This window comes from Setaria italica, chromosome VI, assembly GCF_000263155.2.
Source record: "Setaria italica strain Yugu1 chromosome VI, Setaria_italica_v2.0, whole genome shotgun sequence".
NCBI classification, from domain to species: Eukaryota; Viridiplantae; Streptophyta; class Magnoliopsida; order Poales; family Poaceae; genus Setaria; species Setaria italica.
Window position 1 is genome coordinate 13,229,543 of NC_028455.1, and position 23,389 is coordinate 13,252,931.

The 23,389-nt window shown below is 42.6% G+C and overlaps 2 protein-coding genes across 2 annotated transcripts; one reads left to right on the plus strand and one right to left on the minus strand.

The window, feature by feature from the left end:
• The first annotated feature begins 2,493 nt into the window (after window positions 1-2,493).
• On the plus strand, window positions 2,494-3,519 carry LOC111257537 (zinc finger protein 3-like). Its single transcript, XM_022827296.1, has one exon. It carries the CDS (start codon window positions 2,525-2,527, stop codon window positions 3,362-3,364), a length of 840 nt encoding a protein of 279 aa, XP_022683031.1. The 5' UTR covers window positions 2,494-2,524; the 3' UTR covers window positions 3,365-3,519.
• A 3,832-nt stretch (window positions 3,520-7,351) lies between these two features.
• Window positions 7,352-12,318, minus strand: LOC101778046. Its single transcript, XM_004973091.3, has 4 exons — window positions 11,993-12,318; window positions 9,808-9,857; window positions 9,638-9,690; window positions 7,352-8,285 (listed from the first exon to the last, which is right to left on the minus strand). Exons 1-4 carry the CDS (start codon window positions 12,274-12,276, stop codon window positions 7,905-7,907), a joined length of 768 nt encoding a protein of 255 aa, XP_004973148.1. The 5' UTR covers window positions 12,277-12,318; the 3' UTR covers window positions 7,352-7,904.
• Between the last annotated feature and the right edge of the window lie 11,071 nt (window positions 12,319-23,389).

The following is a 23,389-nucleotide window of genomic DNA, read 5'->3' on the forward strand; positions in this document are numbered from 1 at the left end:
CTACGGAATATCCGAAAGTAGCGGAGAATCCAAAAAATCTCCAGAGTTACCTTAAGTTACTAATTCTGCTGTAAATTTTTGTGTAAAATTTGAGAACTGTCTAGTCACCCCTCTACGTGACATCAAAGGTGCTTTCAGTCTGTATATTCAAATATAGGATTTGTTACTACACACGAATGTGAATAATTTTGCACACGTGACGAAATATAAAAGGATGCTGAGCTACATATCTAAATCATGCCTACACATTTTAAGTGCCAATAAGTTAGACCCTCAAATTCAAAATGCTGATGCACCACATATAACATGCCTTATCATAGTTAGGAAGTTAAGCATTTGAAATGGATGTCTACAACTTGCTACATAGAAGATTCTCGTACCAAATAATTAACATCGTTAACCAATAATAGTATAACATAAAATATGTTGCTAAATTAAAGGGACAATAAACATGGAAAATACATAGAAAAATATCAATTGGCCAACATTTATATGTATATTTATAACACTTTGCTACATATTTAACTATTAGGTAAGTTGTCCAATTAAATTTTGCAAGCATATCTTCCCTAACATGTATGTGTATATAATTTCTATTATTAAATATAATTAGGGCATCAAGTGTTCCTAATCAAGTCTCTAGCTCACTACGTGGAAGATCTCATCATCAAGTGATTTAATACCGCATAGTACTAAAATAATGTAAGAAAATAGATCATTGCACTGCCTAAATTGAAAATGAAAGCTTATGTATTGATGTCATCAACTAAACTTTAGTATTTAAATAATTGAAAACGTATGCTGAGGCTGAGATCCTTTTGAAATATATCCGACGTGAGTTGAATTAAATTTATATGTAATATGAGGAAACAACATGTGCAATAGATTTACACGCACATAAACGAATAACACGCATAATGACATTGAGCAGCAAAGAAATAGCTTGTTTTGATGGAATCTCTATTGTTTGAGCAATGCTTTTGTGAGTGTTGACACAAGTACAAGAAGCCCCACATACTCTCAAGGAAACCTAACGGCTATTATATTCTTACCGCTTCATTTATCACTTATACTACTTCACAAAAGTTCTTGAAAACAACATCTTGATCATCGCATTAGGAAATAATGCACAAGATAGATGTGCAAATACATGCATCAGAAGCATTCATTTCCTTATGAAATAACCTGATGTAACCTTTAGCTCGATAAAGGTAGACAAGGTGTGGTTCATATAATCTGATTTATTCAAACTACATATGTTATTACTTTTAAATAGGAAATCAATTAACGGGGGATGTACCAAGCCATGCACGACAAGTTTTGAACACCTATTTGATTATTTGTTTGATTTACACAATGAAGTCTTCACAAATGCATTCTCATCCCAATATTTAGGACGCCAGATTTGGAGATTCTTGAAAGAATGTGGCTTCTTCCTATGGCTTACAGGGTACATTCATGAGAATATATATGTGAGCACCTCATGGAAATCAAAGAATATGAATGCTATATCAAGAGTAGATTAAAATTAATTCATATATTATCAAACCTTAATTAGTTCTAATGCGCAAACGAGTTTACCAACAAGTCATTGTCATATAAAAAAAAGGCAATGTGCATTCTGCAAATGTGCACGTGTTTGAGAAATTTTGTGTGCCTCATATTATAAAAAAGTCACCAAAACAATATTAAGTATAACATGTATATATATGAAGATTTAGTCCAAATAGTGTTTGAAGTACAATAAAATAGAGTTCCATCTATGATCCCAAACCTCAACCAATTGACCCATACTTTGATGTGGTTTAGCCTTTTTTTCATCTACAAGATTTATGATAACCGGTTTAGAAGTACATAGTATAACTGGACGCTTTGCAAACTAGAAGACTCACAATGGGGAACAAACATTTCCTTTCATGGTACTGATGGTGCTACGGAATATATATGCTTTGATACAAGGCCACATGAAACTACTTGAGAACTTTGTAAATCCACATCCACATCATATCTCATCTAGTCAATCTGCGCACCTGGCCAGTCGATTTCATTCGCTCAATCAATCCTCTAGAAAAAAAAAGCAGTTCATGTGCCCAGAGACGAAGCTGACAAGAAGGCGCCATTGCCAACTGCGCCCCTGCACCCTGACATGAGACGTCAAGGCATGCATATCCATTTCAAAACCTGCAACGGCTTTGGCATTTGGTAACCTCTACATTCAAGCCTGAAAGAGGCAAGCATTCACTTCACATCCTGCATTCATCAACAGCCGGGTGGCAGGGAAGGATAGAGATGGAGGCAAGATACACAGCGAGATCAAGAGAGATCAGATGGATGATTACTAAGCATTAAGGCCGTGATCTCCACCACATTAACACCCTGTGATCACGCGTGATCTCTAAATTTGGCAGGTGAACTTGCATTCCTCTGAGATTATCTCCACATTTACCCCTCCCTTCTTGTATAAGTAGGCACCTAACCCCGGCCAAGAACTCCACACCAGTGCAAAGTGAAAGAAACGAGATCCATGGACAAGGGATCGAGCTCCCGGACCGCGTCCATGGAGGTCGAGGGAACCGGGTTGCAGGTCGTGGAGGAAGGAGAGGAGGTGCAGGTGCCGGATAAGGAGGATGAGGCGCCGGCGAAGGAGCTCGACCTTCTCGGCGCGCTCGGCTCGGAGGTGCCGGCGCCGGAAATGAAGGTCGTGGAGGCGCAGGCGGTGGCGCCGGGCAAGGGGAAGGAGAAGGCAGTGGTGGCGGAGGAGGAGAAAGCGCCCGCGACGGCGATGGCGTCTACTGGCGGCGAGAAGAAGCGCTCGTTCAAGTGCAACTACTGTCAGCGGAAGTTCTACACCTCGCAGGCGCTGGGCGGCCACCAGAACGCGCACAAGCGCGAGCGCTCGCTCGCCAAGCGCGGCGCCGCCGCGGCGGGGCGCGGGCTGTACGGTGGCGCTGATCCCTTCCTTCCGCCGCACCACCTCCGCTTCCCGCACGCCTGGCCATACCCTTCCGGCGGCGGCAGGCTGTCGTCGTCGTTCGTCGGGCTCGGCCGGGGCTCCGCGGCTGCGGCGCCGTTCTACGGCGGCGTGCACCACGGGTGGGCCGCGCACGCCCAGCCGTCCATGGCGGGGCTCGCCCGCCACGCCGGCGCCGAACGCCCCGTCTACGCTCCTCACGGGTACGGCTACAGCACCTCGTCCAGGGCCCCTTCCCCGGCCGTCCTCGACTCCGGAATGGCCGGGCTCCGGTGGGCCGGCGTCGCCAACGGTGCCTCGGCCGGCGGCGACAACGGCGTCGCTCGTGAAGCGACGACGTCGCAGCAGGAGGAGGCGCAGAGTTGCAAGATAGACCTGAACCTGAGGCTCTAGCTGCATAGTTTTCATTTTTCCATTAGCTTGCTTCGTTGATGAAGCTCATGTTGACGAGGAGGGCGAATGTTCTGTCGTGTAGCTGCTGCTGTTAGCGATTCATTTTCTTTCAGATTAAGTCAGCATGGTCAGCTGATTAGGGTTTAAGCCAGGATTTGTAGATGTAATCATGTAGTCCATCTTAAACTCGCATTGTTCCTTGATGGAACTGATTAAAAAAATCTGTCTTTCATGCCAGTTTAATTTTGTCATCTATCTGGATGGACTAGCTTCCATTTCGTGTTTGTTCTTTTTTGGCGTGTGCTTGTCCATTTCTTGTTGTTCTTTGATAAAAGTCAACTGAATTGAAATATTTAGAAGAATGTTATGAGTTATATGATATAGAGCTTCGAATCTGAGTCATAGATAAGTAGAACAAAATAAAAACCGAGTTAAATGGAATGACAGTAGGTTCCTATCTGGAATGTTGATTGTTATTTATTACTACCAGTTTTGTTTTGGACTACTAGTGATCTCAATTCCCTGCTTCAAATATTCTCTCTTTCAGTTTCCAGTCAGCTATGGAAACTATTTCAAGATTTACATGGAAACTGAATCAACAACACCAATCAAATTAAACAAGCAGGCATTCAAAGCGGGCTCTAAAACCCTTCCATTTCCTGTTGGAGGTTTGAAACAGCAAAGCCCCAACATTCGAAAACCTGAAACGTCGCCGAGATTAAAACACTGTCTTCCATACAGGTCGACGTTGTTAACGTCCTTAATGCACGAACTTAATTCACGCCAAATCCAGCATCCCATATATACGCATTGCAGATCCCAGTCAAATGCCATATATACACGCATCCCATATATACGCATTGCCGATCCCAGTCAAATGCCATATATACACAGCATCTTCCTGGCTGTTCCCGTAGAGGATGGATGGGCAATTTATACTGTACAGATCAGATCACGGCAGTTAATAATGTGAATCAAGTTTGAAATCCCAGATGGCAAATAAATCGGATCTGAATTACCCTCTCCCCTGCAGTTGGCTGCAGCCTCCATGCGAGTTCATACTTCATAGGAAGTTAGCTAGGCTTCCTTTTCTGCGCTTCGCGAGCGTACTTGCTTGCGGCGCTGCCACCTCATCTAATCGGTGCTCCTCCTGTTGCCTTATTCAGATTGTGAACGCGTGGATGGATCCATGGACTAATTTTTAGTTCGGATCATATCAAATATTTAAATACTAATTAGAAAGACTAAACGTGAATTAATTATAAAACTAATTGCATAAGCCGTGGTTAATTCGTTAAGCCTAATTAATTCATGATTAGCACATATTTACTGTAGCATCATATGATCAAATCATAGACTAATTAGACTTAGTAGATTCGTCTTACAAACTAGCCTTCATTTATGCTATTGGTTTTATAATTAACATATATTTAATACTCCTAATTATACTAATTAGATTGGTTTTATAATTAAAATATATTTAATACTCCTAATTATACTAATTAGTATCTAAGTATTGTATCTAAGTATTGGATGTGATTGGAACGTGCCTTCAACTTCAATTACTTGCACGGGAGCTTTCTTCAGGTTCTCGACTTGGGGCAGAGCCGCAGAGGCTCTGGTTTGTGACTCTGCAGCAGGAAAGGTTTGACAGAGCTGAGACTGACAGGTGTGATGGCAAGTCATGGCAAGGGAGGGAACGGTCTCTTTGTCACTGTGTCAAGTCTCTCGGACCCTGGTCTTGAAGTCAAGGAGAGAATAGTGAGAGAGGAAATGACCTACGTAGAAAATAAGTATGCGTTTGGTTTGGTTCCAGGGACGAAGTGGGATGGGATAGGACGATCCCACTTCGTCATAATGTTTGGTTGACAAACATGTGTGATTGGAACATCCCCGGAAGGGAATATACCCTCCAAATGCGGGACGTTCCCGTCCCACCAAAAGTGGCGGACGGGGTCATCCCTCGTTTCCCTATTCACGCCGTTGAAAGGCTCGCGAACGGGCGCTGGTAGGGGCGGCCAGGACCAGGGCGGGCGGAGGCGGTGCGGCCGGGGCCGCCGCGGGTGGAGGCATCTCGGGGGTGGCGCGGAGCATACCGCGGGTGGCTGGAGGCGGTGCAGGGCAGAGCCATCCCAGGGCGGCCGGAGGTGGTGCGGCCAGAGGCGGCGCAGGGCGGAGCCATCCCGGGGCGGAGGCCGTGCGGCCAGGGCCGCCGCGGGTGGAGGCGGCACGACCAGAGGCGACGCGGGGTGGAGGAATCCCGGGGAGGAAGCCGTGCGGCTAGGGCCGCCGCGGGCTGAGGCGGCGCGGGCGAAGCCGTCCCGAGGGGCGGCGGGGTCGGGCTCAAGGTCGACGGCACGGCTGGAGCCCTCGGTCGGCGGGAGAAGATCGAAGGAGGTTGGGCAGCAGCCGACGGGTAGAACCAGAGAAGATAAGGGGAAAAGAAAAAAGAAAAAAGAAATAGAATGGATAGAGGATGACATGTGGGACCCATAAAATACTGTAGCTAACGGTGTTAAAAATATCATCCGTATCACCACGTCAACCTCTCTAACCAAACACAAGACGGGACCATCCCATTCCATTTCAACCAAACACTAGATGGGACCGTCCCATCCCACAAAACTGGAACGAGATTATCTCATCCTACATTGTCTCCAATCCAAACACATGCTAAAGGATCGCAGGCTAGCGTGGGGGCTGAACTTTTCAAGACACGGCACCATCAATGGTGTGTGCAGCCACGATTTCTTTTCTTTTCTTTTCTTTTTGTTCTCACAGAAACTACAAAATGCGATGCATTGGTAACACGTGTGACCGGCCATGGGTTATTTCCTCTCGTACCGCCTCCTCAACATAAATTCAGAAAATAAAAAGAAATACTTTGGTATTTTCTACCAAAAATGGAAGGGCAATACTATGATTACTGAATTTGTTTCTACTACTCCCTCCGTCATAAATTACGGATCATTTCAACTTTTTTTAAGGTACATAAATTTTTGCTATGCATCTACATAAATACTATATCGAAATACATAGTAAAATATGCATGCAAAACGATTTAATTTGAAACGGAGGGAGTAACTGATTCCAAAACTCGGCTCCATGGAAGGATCAAGGGACCTTATTAACTGCCATCTGCCTAGCAACGTAGTATGAAAAAACCGACCCGGTTCAATTAAAAGATCCGCCATGTTATTAAACTGAGCTGAAACCATCAAAACCCGGTTGAACGGTGATTTTACCACAGAATTGGATCACTTATTAGCTTTTGCAAATTACAAAATTATTATTTGAGACGGAGAATGGAACTAGGTTCCGAGTGGAACATGAAAAGTTTGTAATTCAAGTAGGATATTATTTTATTCAACACTAATTTTGTTGATTCTACTTTGGATTACATATCAATTAAGTACTTCTTATTTGACCCGGCCGGTGAACTAGTGATCCAACCAGCCACCCACTAGTGTTCTTTTTTGTTCTCATCACTGGACTTGCCCTAGACATAATTTCAGAAAATAAAGAATATTATATGGTAATCTACTAACAAAATCAAGGACTGGTATACATTTTGAAATGTTTCCACCAAATATTTACAAAACTAGGATCCGTGAAAGGATGAAGGGGGCTCGATTAATTAAATGCCGTTTTCTTAGCACTAGCGACTTTAAGCCCTAAAAAAAGCACTAGCGACTTTAATTAGCTAATCTTTTTAAGATCTATGCAATCGAATGTTTCTATACTTTATCGATATGATATAATTGTAAAATGCCCAACATTTGAGAAGTATATCAATATTATCGCCATTTTTGTTACTAGCCAACTCCTTATAGGTCCCGCTCCTTCCTCCTCTACCCTGTGCATCGCCAATTGCTGAGAATGATATAAAAAGAAAACAAAATGGGGGGATTGGACCATTTGGCCTAAGCTATATACAATTATATACAATACAAGTGCAAAAATAGTAAGAATCTGCGGTCTATAATGTTTGTTCTTACTAGTAAGTTCTCCTTGTTACTAGCCAAGAGTTGCCAAGAGGCAATGTTTGTTCTTATAACCGTTTCTGGCAAGGACAATTTCAATGAATTTTCATGTCACGAGTTGCAGAACCAGTCAACCAGACAGGTATATTTGCTTCTTCCTAGTTAGTGCAGAAAGTAAGCAGAAAGATCTGTCAAGGCCAAGACCAACAGACCTCAATCATCAAAAAGGTGCTACAAGCTACAAATGCCCGCTGCAATTTTCGAAAGACCACCATACAACAGGTGTGAAACCCCTGATTTTGCAATTACATATATTCATTCACCTAGCCGTGAGGACAAAACTGCATAGCTAAACACCCGTCTTGCTAGAAACCTCAAATGACTCCCTGCCAACAAGAACCATGTAACCACATTATCACTTGCTCTTTCTCTGCTTGGTCGTACTATTCACTGATTCATTTTTTTTTTTTTTTTTGGGGGGGGGGGGGGGGGTCAGCATTTGACTGATGCCTACAACAGTGACTGCTCCAATAAATCCAAGAAAAAAACATGATTTATCAACTCTTGGAGTCAGCAGGAGATGCCTTATCTCCATTCCCCTTACTGTTTGGTTGTGCGGTATTTGCTGAAGCATTTGCAGCACAATTGCTGTCCTTACTCTTGACTGTAACTGGCTGAGTATCACTTGCACTGCTTTTCAAATCGGAAGCCTTGCTTGGAGATACTTCATCTTTCTTCACAACCCCTTCTTTGGTTTGTATATCAGCAGAAGGAACTTTGTTTTTGTCATCCACAATTTCCTTAACGACCCCCTCTAGTGTATCTAGCCTGTCTAATACCTTTGAAAGCTTTGAGTCAGCATCCTCCTTAGCAGATTCCTCCTCGAGCTGCTTTTGTTTCTCAAGTTCCTCATCTTTTTTCCTTTTCTCTTCTGCTTCCTGAATTATGAAACGTGATATTTCAGTCAGATTCAGTTTAGTGAATAAGCCTTCTGTCATAGGAAACTTCAAGTGCTATAATAATATTTCGGAGTTAGCCCATCTGAAAAATGAATATTTCTTTTAAACTTCCCATGAGCATTAACTAACTAATAATTAACCCAACCTTTGATAATTGGAATAATTTGATTGCAAACATAGAAAGTATTTCAAGCAAACATGTATCCTTGAAGATGCAACTGTAGTAAGAAATTACCCAAGCTCGAGCAAATAAGAAACCTCAAAAATTCAATCTATCAACAATTTTGAGACATCCATTAAAGAAATTTTAAGAAACAGGAAATAGTGTCATTCTTGTAACAAAAGTTGTTCTGTGTTTATATAACTATACTGGCAATACTGCCATGAAAGTGAAATCCAAAATAGACTATCTAGTTGCTGTTTCACCAACGTAAATGATCAATAGCAGATGCAACTGAATAAATGTGCTTCTGATAACCTGATGGCACATGTTTGTCATTTTTTAAGTACACCATTGGCCAGTATGGCTGCCATGGATGACCATCATATGTAGCACTCCAAAATTTAAACAATTAAAGTGCATCAACTAACCATTTAAACTGTCTTCACAAACTGCACAGTTCAAGACTGTAGCATAGACTCCATGATAGCTTTGTCAAAATTGGCACCACAAACATAACCAACTGAAGTATGCCTTTTCAAGTAGGGGTGTTTGGCCAGGAGGGGCTAAATTTTAGCCCCTGTCACATCGGATGTTTGGACACTAATTAGGAGTATTAAACATAGTCTAATTACAAAACTAATTGCACAACCCCTAGGCTTAATCGCGAGACGAATCTATTAAGCCTAATTAGTCCATGATTTGACAATGTGGTGCTACAGTAACCATTCGCTAATGATGGATTAATTAGGCTTAATAGATTCGTCTCGCGATTTAGCCTAGGGGTTCTGCTATTAGTTTTATAATTAGCTCATATTTAATCCTCCTAATTAGCATCCGAACGTGTGATGTGACAGGGCTAAAGTTTAGCCCGTGGCATCCAAACGCCCCCTGAATGACCTTGGCTAAACTCAACGAAATAGGCGGTAATGCCAAACAAATAAGCTCTTTCAGTTTCAACTACCACAGTTGCTGCTAAATGCATCAGTTAAGGAGCATTTGATCTGTGGAACAAGTTGCAACACAAGTCTTTTTAGCGGGAACAGGAGGGGCAACATAATGTTCAGCCTATGATACATAAGTAATTCATATTTCTGTCCTCCTTTGTATTGTACCAACTTAAATATTTTATTCCATTCGAAATTCTGCATAAGAGATCACAGTATATTACCGCCTCCATCGTTTTGATCTCTCTCCGTGCATATTGGGCCACTAAATAGACAGCTGCACAGCAAATCAAAAACCACAATGTAAGAGTCCCAAAAAACTAAGATTTGCAGTTGGCATTCCAAAGTCCAATCATATTTCAGAAAAGGAATGGAGTTCTCTCATGGAACAAACCTAGTGAGGGCATGCAGACAAAGAAGAGCTGCACAAGGTGGAAATCAAGCCTGAAACAGAATGCGAAAGATAGAATCAGCGAAGCTTGTCACTGGAATTTCTTTTTAATGTTAGATGGAATTTCTTTCTAATGGAAGTAGTCTCCAAAACTTACAACCAACGCAAATTCTACAGATTGAGTTTCTTATAGGTACATGTTAAATAGGAGTATCATGGTAAATAAATAAGATATATATACCCCCCGTGAGAACCAAGTAGGAGATCAACAGAAACTGGACACAATAAGATCCAGGCTCCTTTGAAGAGTAAGTGACATTCAAATACCATATAGTAAAATGGGTGGCCATACGCCAAACAATAGATTTAGGGGACCCAGCCACCTAGGTATGCTAAATATTAGCTTCTGAATGAACTCCTTCTGGAGAATGGAAAGTACTTTCAGCACCCATGGTATCAGTTGTTGACGAACAAATACATGCCAAATGGGGATTCCATTTATGCCACTGATCCTTATGATGGGCCAGGTAGCAGATGTGGTTCACAATAGCAGGTAGACAAGGTCTTGTGCTGATATTTGACTACATGATGTACCTCTTACAGGGGGAATGAGACATTGAGTTCTGCGCACCTTTTGGCCACAAAAATTCTTTGGACTGTGGAAATAAATGAATGTGTTGAACTTTGTACCATGTTAGCTCAGGATGATGTCAAGGGTACAATGGTTCTAGAAAGACAACGGTTCAATGGGCTCTGGGCAAGTGCAGACAGCACATAGGTGTCTTTACATATAGGTACAGTGTTTCAAGCTAGAATGCACAGAGAATTTGGAACTCTTTGGAAGTGCATATTTTTCCTGTGGCAGGAATTGCAGATAAGACCAATCTTCTGCTCAACAAAAAGAAAAGGAAAAAGAAAGTAACCAGCTGTAGGGTGAATTTGTGTTCCCTTCATCCTGAAATATAAGGCATTCTAGCGATGTACCTGGACAAGTACTCGTCTAGGACTCCAGGTACAAGAATGCCTTATTTTAGGACAGGGAATATGTGGCAAGCCTGAAACTGTAGATCACATCTATTTTAGTGCATCATGGCAAGATCCAGTGGCCTTGCATCAAATAAGCGAGTGATTTGGATGCAACCCCTAGGCCTCTAGATAGTATTATTTCTGATTGGATTCCTCATAGATCTGGGGTCAATTTTCTTTGGGCGTTATTCAGTTTTGAAGTGCTTTCCAGGGCTATTTGGCACATTCGTAGCAAAAAAAGCGATTAAAAAGTTTGCCAAATAAACCTCTACATGCATTTTAGTCATTTATTATAGTAGTTGTGGAAGCTGCTTCTGGACTACTGAAAAGAAATTCCATAACAAACCTATACATGCAAAACTAAATGGTAAAATTGTGGCAGCTCCGCTGCCAATGCTATAGTTGTCAGGATCATAAGCCGCATCATGAAGCAAAAGCAATGCAAGCTGAAACATTTCTGGCAAAATGAGGCTATTCACATTCGATCTCATCTCGCCTTGAAATATAACTGTTACCATCAATAAACCCATAAACCCTAAGAGAGGAAGATGGCCGTCGCTTGATGCTCACCCGAAAATGAAGATTTTTGTGTGCCAGGCATTGCAATACAAGATCCAATCTGCTGAAAAATTAAAAACAGGAAAAACAAAGTAACTGGCACTGAGGTGTATTTTGTTCTATGTAGAAAGTCTGAAACTGTAGATCACATCAACATCTATTCGGTTGCTTCATAGCAAGAATAAAAGATTCCAGTGATTTTGTATCAAAGAAGCATACAACTTGGATGCAAGCGCTAGGTGTCTGGATATTATTTCTGACTGGATTCCTCATAGAGTGCTTGCATTTTCCCCATTTCCGGATAATTTGCTGCGTTGGGAGCTCTGGAGGACTATTTAAAGGAAATTCCCCGAGAAACATATACATGCAAAACTAAATGAGAGTTGTGAAAACTCCTCTACCAATGCTGTAGCTGTCAGGAACTCAGGATATTAAGTCAAAAGCAAGGCAAACTGAAACATTTCAGGCGAAATGAGACTAGTCACGATCCATCTCATCTCGTTGCCCCAACCCTACCCCCAGTCCGTCTCATCTCGCCTTGCAATGTAATTGCTACCGACAATAAACCTATAATAAACCCTAAGAGAGGAAGATCGCCGCTCACCCGAATTCCTTGCGCTTGGGGGGCACGGTGAAGAGGATGTTGGCGGCGGTCTTCCAGTCGGCGCCGCTGCTCCAGTCGAAGTTTTGGACTTGCTTGTACGCCTCCATCCGAGCCCGCGCCGCCGCCTCCGCGCGGGCCTTAGCCTTGGCCGCGGTCGCCGCTTCGGCATCAACGGGGGGATCACCCTCGCCGCCAGCGGCGGCGGAGGAGGTGGTGGAGGAGAGGAGGCGGCGGAGGGACGCGACCGGGGGCCGGCGGCGAAGCCGCAGCGCCGGAAGAAGCATCGCTTCGAGCCGTGTAGTGGGCCCGGCGCGGCCAAAGGCAGCTTTGAGGGATCGCGCTAGATTACCCTGGCCGTCGATTGCAATGTTGACGGCACACATCGACGCTTCGATGTGGAAATGCATTTCTCCGAGTCATCCTCACCCATCACACAACTGCCCTCATAAGGAAAAAGAAAATAAAAAGTGTGTTTTTCATTCCGCAAATATGGTCAAAGAGTGACTTGCCATAGTTGTAAGCGTGGTATGAGGACTTCGTTGCGTCCGCCATAGTCGAGGAGCTTTGCTCTAGCTACGGAGAGCTCTGTTTTGGAGTGCACTATGCATTGTGAGTCGAGGTGAAGCTTCTAGTATCTCTTGTTTGAGTCGAGGCGAAGCTTCTACTACCTCTTGTTTGAGTCGAGTCGTCATCATTTAGTCAAGCGTAGCTGCTAACCTAACGCCGCCGAGCTCCGCCTTGGCGTTCGCCATCTTCCGGAGTCCAAACTTGGCCAATAACCGCACCAGTCGATGTGCAAGAGCGAGGTTAGAAACCTCGCCATCGGCAAGATACCCACTGTCTTGACCGGGGGTATTGTGCTTTGACCTGGGCCCACTAGTTGGAGAGAAGGGGCAGAGTAGGGTGGTAGGTTTAAATTTTCCAGGGTTTTCGGGAATAAATGGTTTTAGAATTTTGGAAATTAGATTCAATTATGTTTTTGCATTTAATTCAGTATAATTTGTAGAAATGTCAAAAATAGTGAAACAAATTTATTTAGGATTGTTTTATTTTCTTTTATGCATTTAAATTCTTAAATCCTAGGAAAAATAATAAAATTTTAGGTATTTATTTATTTCATTATTTTAAGGTACTTAACTAATTACTTAATAATTCAAAAATAATTAAAATTCTAAATAATGATTTATTAATTAAAAATAAATAATAATTATGAATTAGGATTTTGATATTAGTAATTATTTAATAGCCTTTTATAATAAATTAAAATAATTAAGGTTAGTTTAAAATTACGGAAAATAAGGACTACTCCTTTAAAAAGGGGTAGTTTGTGTGTGTTTGCAACTTTATTACAAAGATAAGTTGTATAGTTAGTGTTCTAAAATTTTGTATACTCTAATATCTGACTTGCATCATATCAAAGAATCCGAAGCTTCGGAAGTCGAGTACTTGGAATTATCAACCGAAGATCACCAGGAGTTCAAGGAGCTCTAGAAGTTGAAGGGCCTGCTGAAGAAGCTAACATCTCAGTAGCCCAAGACAAGCCCCGGATTATCTAAACCTATTAATTTCAGAAGTTATATTCATGAGTTCAAATTATTAGTTATTTATATATACCTGCATTACGTCTAGGAGTTGATTGATGCACAATTTGATATGTACCCGCTAGGGTTGATTCCCGATCTTTCGATGAGAGGCGTGGGATAACTCGATTGATCGATGGAGATGACGTTCACGGCCCGACTACAGCCTTCCAAGCTGCACCTTAGCAACCGATACACCACCTCCAATGGCTGCCGCGATCTTGTGGAGCGCGTCACCCGGCCACTACGGCACTCGTCCTGCAAGCAATCGAAGAACTAGCAAGAACAAGTATAACAAGTATTGAATTTACTAGATGAAGATGAAGGTTTCCAACTCAATCTCAATAAGGTGGTGTTCCGAAGACAGCAAGACGGGCGGCTGATACAGCACGCGTGCTTACAAGCAAGTAGCGAGAGCTAAACTTGATCTAAACAAAATCCAATCTGTTTGTGGCGGCTCTAATCCTTATTAATACCTAGGAGGACGACCAGGGGGGTGTTGGGGTCGTGCTCCAACCCTAGGACATGTCCCTAATGGACCCAACTTGATACACGACCCATTGGACCAAAATAAGACGACGTAGCACCTCTGGACAGAAAATCTCTTGGTAGTATTTCGATGATTGCGACCGTCTCAGAATAGATATGGATATGAGTCCAGATCCATATGAAAATAGACTTCATAAGGATTCCAAGGAGTACTTGAACGCCCAAAACGGAGTCCGGATGAGGTCGTGGCGGCCGTTGTAAGTTGGTCCAGAGCTGCAGTCCGAATCCAGCACCAAAACGTGTTGGATTGGATCTCTTTCTTTCCTTGGGCCAAAAGTGACGTGGTGGCCTGGTGGAGGACGTTGGGAATACTTGGACTTGGCCCCAATCAACTTTTTTGGTCCTCCATGCCTTCCATGTATGTTTAGCACTATTTTTGATCTATGTATGTATTTCTGAAATTGACAACGAACACACATCATGGTGCAACATCGATTCATCAAATGTATCAAATACAATCATGGTAAAGAATTGTTTCACCTGTGAATCAAAAGTTACTAATGTGGTTGTATCCGAGCAGGTTATGTCCTTATCATTCTCCCCTTCTTGGCTGCAAGTCGTCCTCGACTTGCTCCAATGGCATTCTAAGGTGCTTGCTTTGATGTTGGAGCACGGAGCGACGGCCATGCTGCATGGCCACAACCAGTAATGTTCCCCTTCTTTGGCCTTACCCTGTTGCATATGGGAAAAACTAGAAAAATTTTGCAAGACATTATTAGTGTTAGTGCAGCCCTCTATTTGATCATGGTATTGTTGCCCAAAAGGATCTTTCAGATTAGAGCAAATATAAACTTTATGCACCAAATATTCACCTTTGTTATTGTATTTGCCAATTGGATGAAGCGAACAATGATTAAAACTTGGCAAACCAGAATCAAATTTAAGTTTCTCTTGTAGACAATTTAGATTACACAGAATATAAAATTCAATATAACCCAAAGTATTTAAAGAGGATAGCAAATTCAGTTCATCTTGTGCACAACTAATAGGATGAAAAAGCCTTTCTTCAGCATATTTATATGTTTCCAAACGAAAAGTATCACACTTATTCGTTACTTGTGGCATAGGAGTAAAAGAATCATCATCACACAAGTCTTCTTTATCACAAGGAACAGCAAGTAATTCATTTTGAAACAAAGGAAAATCAACAATGGGTTCCACTATTTGTTGCTCTTCATTAGCATGCAGGGTGGACAAATTTTGGACATTATGGGTCATATCATTATTGCAAGTATTCACAGATAAAAGAATCTCCTTTTCAGCATTGAGAGCAAGACAATACAATTGAGCAATATGCATGCATGATTTGCTAATTAACAAAGTTCGAATTTCAGAATTGAGCCCTCTCATGAACCTACTCATCACATCTTCCATGCATTCATCTAATCTACCATACATGATACAAATTTTAAAATCATGGAAGTATTCTTTCACAGTCCTACTACCTTGCCTCAAGTTGTCTAATTTAGCAAGCAAATAATTAGCATAATACTCAGGAATGAATACATCTCTAAAAAGAAATTTAAAGTCTTCCCAAGATTCTAGAACTTTCTTACGCCTACAATTGTGTTTCCATTGTAGTAAGGCAAATTCAGTCAAAATATTAGAGGCAATATAAATCTTTTGTTTCTCGGACAGGTCATGCTCATCAAATTCATTATCTACTTTTATCTCCCAATCAATGTAAGCTTTAGGATCAAACTTACCATCATATAACGGCAAGTGTTGAATGACATCCTGAATATGAAGGTCTAGTTTCAACAGCTCAAAAATCTCCGTATCACCTGCCATGATTAGTAGAAAACAAGAAATACAAAAATAATATGTATCCTCCTGTCAACTACTACGATGTGTTGGTTGTAATTCTCTCAAACTCAACTTGTAAAAACAAGCCTTTACAAGTTCTTACCAAGCCAAACATTAGGTGACGGCAACCAACAAGTCTACAACCGTGGAGTGAAGTGTATCGGTGCCGCAGCAACAAAAAATTTGTCAAGCTGTAGTCGAATATGTGGAGCTGTAGGTGGGCATAAGCAAGGAAATATACTAGCACCACGTTAGTCACAAAAGCAAGTTGAGTAATCATTCAACGGTGATACTATGCTGGTCCTAGCCTAGACCGTGCTAGAGACGCGAGCCTGGATACAAGGGAAGTCACAACACACCACCGAAAAATAATAGGGAAGCACAATGAACAACCCCTTTTCTTCCTTTTTTTTGTCTTTCTTTCCTTCTTTTTTTTCTATTTTTTTTCTTCTTTCTTTTTTCAGGGGTCCTCAAATCTGATTATATGAACAAAAGGACTTCACAAAAGTCACACACCACACAAACCTTGATTAGTCATGATATCTTTGCCATCTATTTAAATAACTAGTAATGTCCTATTCTTAGCACTCCTCAGCTATGCAACCTCTCTAAGAAACTTTTGTTTCTCAGTGAACAGTAATATAAGGTAATATTGTTCATATACAATTGGATCAAGGAAATGACCTGTTTTGGAAGGTGTGGATATAAGCTTGGATGTGATCAAGAAAGTAGTCTTGAATTCTATAGTTCTGTCTAGTGTGAATAATTTTGATAAGGCCCATCCATTTTTTAACCGCTAATCAAGTGAATTATCTGGTTGCATACTGGGATTGGGAATTAGCAAGCCTGGTAGGTTAGTTGGCTCTTAAGGTGGAAATATTCTTACCCTACTTAGAGAGTGTGTTGTGAGAGCGTAGCTTGAAACTCACATGGTGATCAGGCAAAACATGTGGTCCCATGTGGGGTGTGTTCCTGGGTTCGGGTAAGTATAATTCAAGTCTTTGGGTATGGCTAATCGAAAGGTCGTTTCATCTGGTCGGATCAACTGTGCGTGTCTTGTGGCTAGGTATCTCCTACAGGATGTAAATCGATCCGGATCGCTGCAATTCTTGATAATGAATGCACTTGGTCATAGTGGAAAGAAGTTGAATGTGAAATTTTCCTTGAATTAAATGTTGCTGTATGAGGTGTAGTACCACTAGTTTGAATAAAATATTTTATTCAACATAGTCTAGTTAGTGAAACTTAAATTGGTAATAAAATGATAAAAATAGAAGTTTCCACTATTAGTAAGCTTTTTCGCAAAAATATTGAGTCAACCAGTCCACTAAAAAACTTTTTGCATACTCCTTGAGGTCTTATTTATTTATATTGGTTACATCGTACTTAGGGGATCCTTTTAACTTGTTTTAGAAGCTCAGAGTAGTCTGCCGAGGAGGAGATCCGAAAGAACTAGAACATTGTACGAGTCTCAAATGTTCTAAATTGAAACCTTAAATGTATAATTAGTTCACAACGATAATCTCTGCCTTGTTTGGTCTGAAAACTTTTAGAATGGTTTGACATGTTTCAACTATGTTTTGTAATAATTCGTACCTTTGAGGCTATTTATGTTAAAAGGTAATTTTTATTGATGTTTTCCCATAAAAAAGTGATCCTGATGTATGGATGAGATAAAAGTTGTAAGTGGATGATTCGGGTTGTCTGGAGGACACTCAATGAATTGTTGGATTTAAATTGTTTTAAGTGCGTTGGTGGATAATTACTATTCCAGCAGTAATTAGGCGCACTTAAGCTAGTTTAAATTAGATGGTTCCGTCAAACCTGGACTCTGAGGTGGACTCGAACTTGATGTGGTTTGTGCCTCTAACTTAGCTTGGATGTTCCTGCTGATCCTCTCTGCCTTCATGCCTCTCTTCAAGTATTTCATGATCCTCTCCATGTTTCTTAATTATAATAATATCTTAACTAAAAATAATACATAGGAACGAGTTTACCTTATCTTTAGTACGAATGGTCGTATCTAAGCGTGTTATGTCCTCATCGTACCGAAGCTGCATGGAATGGCTCGATGCGCAGCCACCCGGCTCCGTGATCTACGCTAGCCTTGGGAGCTTAATGTCCATTGATGTGCACAAGCTCACGGAAATGGCCTGGGGAACAAGCGCCCCTTCCCTGTGGGTGGTCTAGCCAAGGCTGGTGTGTGGATGCGAGTCCGACAAGCTTCCTGCTGAGCTACGGGAGGAGATACGGGACAGAGGTGTGGGGATACGAGGTAGGCTACACTAGCGCAATTCAAAAATTCTACCGCGTATAACCAGGAAGAACTGCCGTATAAGGATCACGGGATTACCACTCGACGCACTACTGGTGCGGAAGATATAGATATGCGTCGATGCAGTCAAGACGATCACGTAGTCGTACGTAGTCGATCAACGTAGTCGTACATAGTCGATCACGTCCAGCAGCTCCTCAGCAGCTCGTCCACGTGCAGCAAGATTGCCTCCGGTACCGCGGCTCGTCGTCGGCTCGTCGGCGGCTCGTCGGCGGCTCGTCCAAGTGCTGCAGGCGCAACACCTCCAAGGTATCCACACGTGCAGGGAGAAAGCGTCGCAAGCCGGGCTGCTAGATCTGCGAGTTGCAACAGGCGAGGGCGTGGGAGGCGCGGCAGGTGTGTTTTGCCAAAAGGTGTGAACCCTAGGGCGCCCCCACCCCTCTATTTATAGAGGTTCCTGACGGGCCTCTGGATCCGAGGCCCATTAGTACTTCTAAACCTAATCCAACTCGGATCAGATCCGAATTGGGCTTCCAGCCCCTTAAGTGTGTGACCCTATGGGTTCGGATACGCATAGACATGGCCCGAGTACTCCTACTCAGCCCAATAGTCGGTAGCGGCCTCTAGCAAGACGTGCCAACTCCTATACGCACACGAAGATCATATCAGACGAACCATCACAACATAATATACATGCTATTCCCTTTGCCTCACGATATTTGGTCTAGCTTCAAGCCGACCGCTCTTTCTCGATCCTGTGATTCGGAATCCCTTTGTAGGTTAACTCTTAACCGTACGTAGCATGGCCATGCATTTTCGGATCCGATCACTCGAGGGGCCCAGAGATATCACTCTCAATCAGAGAGGGGCAAATCCCATCTTGATTGACCATGTCTCATAGCATGCTTCTTGACAAACCCGAAAACTATCTTTATAACTACCCTGTTACGGCGTAGCGTTTGATAGCCCCTAAGTAGGTCGATCCACATCTAGAATACATACGACAATCTCAGGTCTAAGGACAAAGCGTATATGTTGTTTTAAAGAGAGAACTACTCCTAGCACATGTCTCTACATGTGTCCACATTATTAGTTCAACATCTCCATGTCCATGACTTGTGAAACATAGTCATCAACTAATACATGTGCTAGTCTAATATTCATGTGTGTCCTTACATGAACTCCGACTAGGGACAACTTTAGAATAACCATACAAGTAAAGAGTTTCACATACAATTCACATAATTGCAAATCAATTCAAGTAGCCTTCAATGGATATTCAATGAACACAACATACAAATCATGGATACAAATGGAATATCATCATCTCTATGATTGCCTCTAGGGCATACCTCCAATAGTCTCCCACTTGCACTAGAGTCAATCTAGAAGGTACCTAATACCCATAGCTCTTACATGCGCATCATGCTTAGCCTGCTGGAGTGGTTTTGTCAACGGATCAGAAATGTTCAGATCCGTGTGTATTTTGCATATCTTGATCTCACCCCGATTAACGAAGTCTCGAATGAGATGAAATCGCCGCATTACGTGTTTGTTCTTCTGGTGGTTCCTTGGCTCCTTTGCTTGCGCAATTGCCCCATTGTTATCACAGTAGAGATTCAATGGGCTGGACGCATTCGGGAACACACCAAGCTCAATGAGGAAATTCCTTATCCAAACACCTTCCTTCGCGGCTTCCGAAGCCGCGATATACTCGGCTTCTGTCGTAGAATCGGCCATCGTCTCTTGCTTGGAACTCTTCCAACTAACAGCACCATCATTTAGCGTGAACATAAATCCTGATTGTGACTTTGAATCATCTCTGTCGGTTTGGAAACTAGCATCGGTGTAACCTATTAAAACGAGCTCCTCCTCACCTCCATAGACGAGGAACATATCTTTAGTCCTTCTTAAGTACTTAAGAATGTATTTCACTGCTGTCCAGTGACTCTCACCTGGATTAGATTGGTGTCTGCTTGTCATACTTAGCGCATATGAAACATCTGGGCGAGTACTTATCATTGCATACATGATAGATCCAATAGCCGAGGCATATGGCACTCTACTCATGCGATCCCTCTTATCAGCAGTCGAAGAACACTGAGTCTTGCTGAGATGTATGCCATGTGACATAGGCAAGAACCCTTTCTTTGCCTCTTCCATGCTGAACCGCTTCAACACTTTGTCAATGTAAGTATCTTGGCTTAAACCTATAAGCCTTCTCGATCTATCTCTACAGATCTTAATGCCCAGAATATATGCCGCTTCCCCTAAGTCCTTCATCGAAAAACTATTTTTCAGTGAAGTCTTTACGGACTCAAGCATAGGAATGTTATTTCCAATCAGTAATATGTCATCCACATATAAGATTAGAAATACTACAGAGCTCCCACTAACCTTCTTGTAAACACAAGACTCTTCTTCGTTCTTGGTGAAGTCAAACCCTTTGACCACTTCATCAAAACGAATGTTCCAACTCCTAGATGCTTGCTTCAATCCATAAATGGATCTCTGAAGCTTGCATACCTTTCCAGCATTTTTCGGATCGACAAAACCCTCGGGCTGTATCATATACACGTCCTCAGTTAGGTTTCCATTCAGGAAAGATGTCTTGACATCCATCTGTCATATCTCATAATCGAAATATGCAGCTATAGCTAGAATAATCCGAATGGACTTAAGCATCACTACGGGCGAGAAGGTCTCGTCGTAGTCAACTCCTTGAACTTGTCGAAAACCTTTTGCGACAAGTCGTGCTTTATAGATGTGAACATTTCCATCCATGTCCTTTTTCTTCTTATAGATCCACTTGCACTCTATGGCTTAACACCATCAGGCGGGTCAACCAAGTTCCAAACTTGATTATCTCCCATGGACTCTATTTCGGATTGCATGGCATTCTGCCATTTTTTGGAGTCTGGGTCCATCATTGCTTCTGCATATGTCGCGGGCTCATCATTGTCCAACAATAATATTTCCCGCATTTCGCGGAGCCTTGTCGACCTTCGTGGTTGTGGCGGTGCTTCTCTTGCCATGGGTATCTCAACTTGTTCTGCTACGTTAGCATCACTCATTGATTCTTGCCCGATCGGCTCATCTTGAACTTCTTCAAGATGCACTGTCTTTCCACTCTTTTCTCCTTTGAGAAACTCTTTCTCTAGGAAAACCCCGTTCCGAGCGACAAACACTTTGCCTTCTGATCGGTTGTAGAAATAATATCCCAAAGTTTCCTTTGGATATCCCACGAAAATGCACTTATCCGACTTGGGTGTGATCTTGTCCGACTGAAGTCGCTTGACAAACACTTCACATCCCCAAATCTTTTTTTTTTGCTTCTTTCCCTTTTTTTTTACACTTTCCTTTTTTTTTGATAGCTTTCTATCGTTTTTTTTTGTGGACAGGGGAGGGGGCGATCAGAGGGTGGGATGGCGCGGCGCGGTTGTCGCGGTGGGCGCAGCGTGGTTGGCGAGCAGCGGAACGGCGGCGGCGGCGAAAAACTAGGGTTAGAGGAAAAACGAGAAACAAGAGATGAAACACAAGTAACCAGCAACAATTGAACGAGGAGGCACACAAATTCAACAAAGACACTTATTGAAAGAATGTGCGAGGCTAAACGGTTGCTGGGACAAGGATCTAACCTGAAAAATTTGTTTTGGTTTTTGTGGACTGTAGGAAGGGAAAAACACTCGGTAAAACTCACCGATCAACCTGGAAAGCTGATACCACTTGATAGAGTCGGAGTGCCCGATCTTTCGGTGAGTGGAGATAAATTCGACTTGGTGGAAGTAGACCCTCACGATCCGACTACGACGAGCGAACCCGAAGCGCCAATGCAATCGCTGAACCAACTCCCGATGGTTACCAACCTCGCCGGTGCGAGATCAGCCTGATCACGAAGATCGATTTCTGTCCGCAATCGAAGAACGAACAAGAAAGAGAGGCGAGCAATCTAAATATCACTCGAAGGTGGAGTTCTGAATCACACAAGGACAGCGCGTATTTACGCGTGTTCAATAGTAGCTAAAGCTAGATGTAAAACAAAACTCAAGTCGTAAACAAAAAGGACTCGGACTAAATAAAGGGGGCGCAACCCCTGGAGTCCGAAGGGGTCACGGCGCCCAACCCTAGGCGCCCCACCTGGGCTGCCCTGTTGGGCCATCTTCTTATTCCGATGGGCCTTCGTTCCTTAACAGCATGATGAAGTTTAATTCTCTCGCACGGGCTCGAGTGATTGGCCCAACTGGATGAGCAACTGTAGGCGCCTGAGGTGGAGGAGCAACTGGAGGCGCCTGAGGTGCTGCTGGTGTAGATGTACTCGTGGTGTCCTCATCATCCTCCCCTTCTTGAACTGAAGTCGTCCTCGACGGCAACTCCTCATCTTCGCCCACATACGGTTTCAAATCTGCAACATTAAAACTCGTGGAAACACCAAACTCCGCAGGCAGGTCAAGGATATAAGCATTATCATTAATCTTGGTTAGCACTTTAAAAGGACCAGCAGCACGTGGCATCAATTTAGAACGACGTAAGGTAGGAAAACGATCCTTCCGCAAATGCAACCAAACCAGATCACCCGGTGCAAAAGTAACATGTTTTCTCCCTTTACTACCCGCAACCTGATATTTAGCATTAGCAGCAGCAATGTTTTGTTGAGTTTGCTCATGCAAGCTAATCATTTGATCAACATGTGCAGCGGCATCTATGTGTGGGGTGTCCTCGGCATCAAGTGCAAACAAATCAATAGGCGCCCGAGGAATATAACCATAAACAACTTGAAAAGGACACATCTTTGTAGAAGAATGCGTTGCATGATTATAAGCAAACTCAACATGAGGCAAGCAATCTTCCCAACGTTTCAAGTGTTTATCTAAAACAGCCCTAAGCATAGTGGACAAGGTTCGATTAACAACCTCAGTTTGTCCATCAGTCTGAGGGTGACAAGTGGTGCTAAACAGCAATTTAGTTCCCATTTTATTCCACAGTGATCTCCAAAAATGACTAAGAAACTTAGCATCACGATCAGAGACTATTGTATTTGGAATACCATGCAAACGAATAATCTCGCGAAAGAACAATTCAGCAACATTGCTAGCATCATCAGTCTTATGACAAGGTATAAAATGAGCCATTTTGGAGAAACGATCAACAACCACAAAAATACTGTGTGGCGGAACCACCTCGGATTAG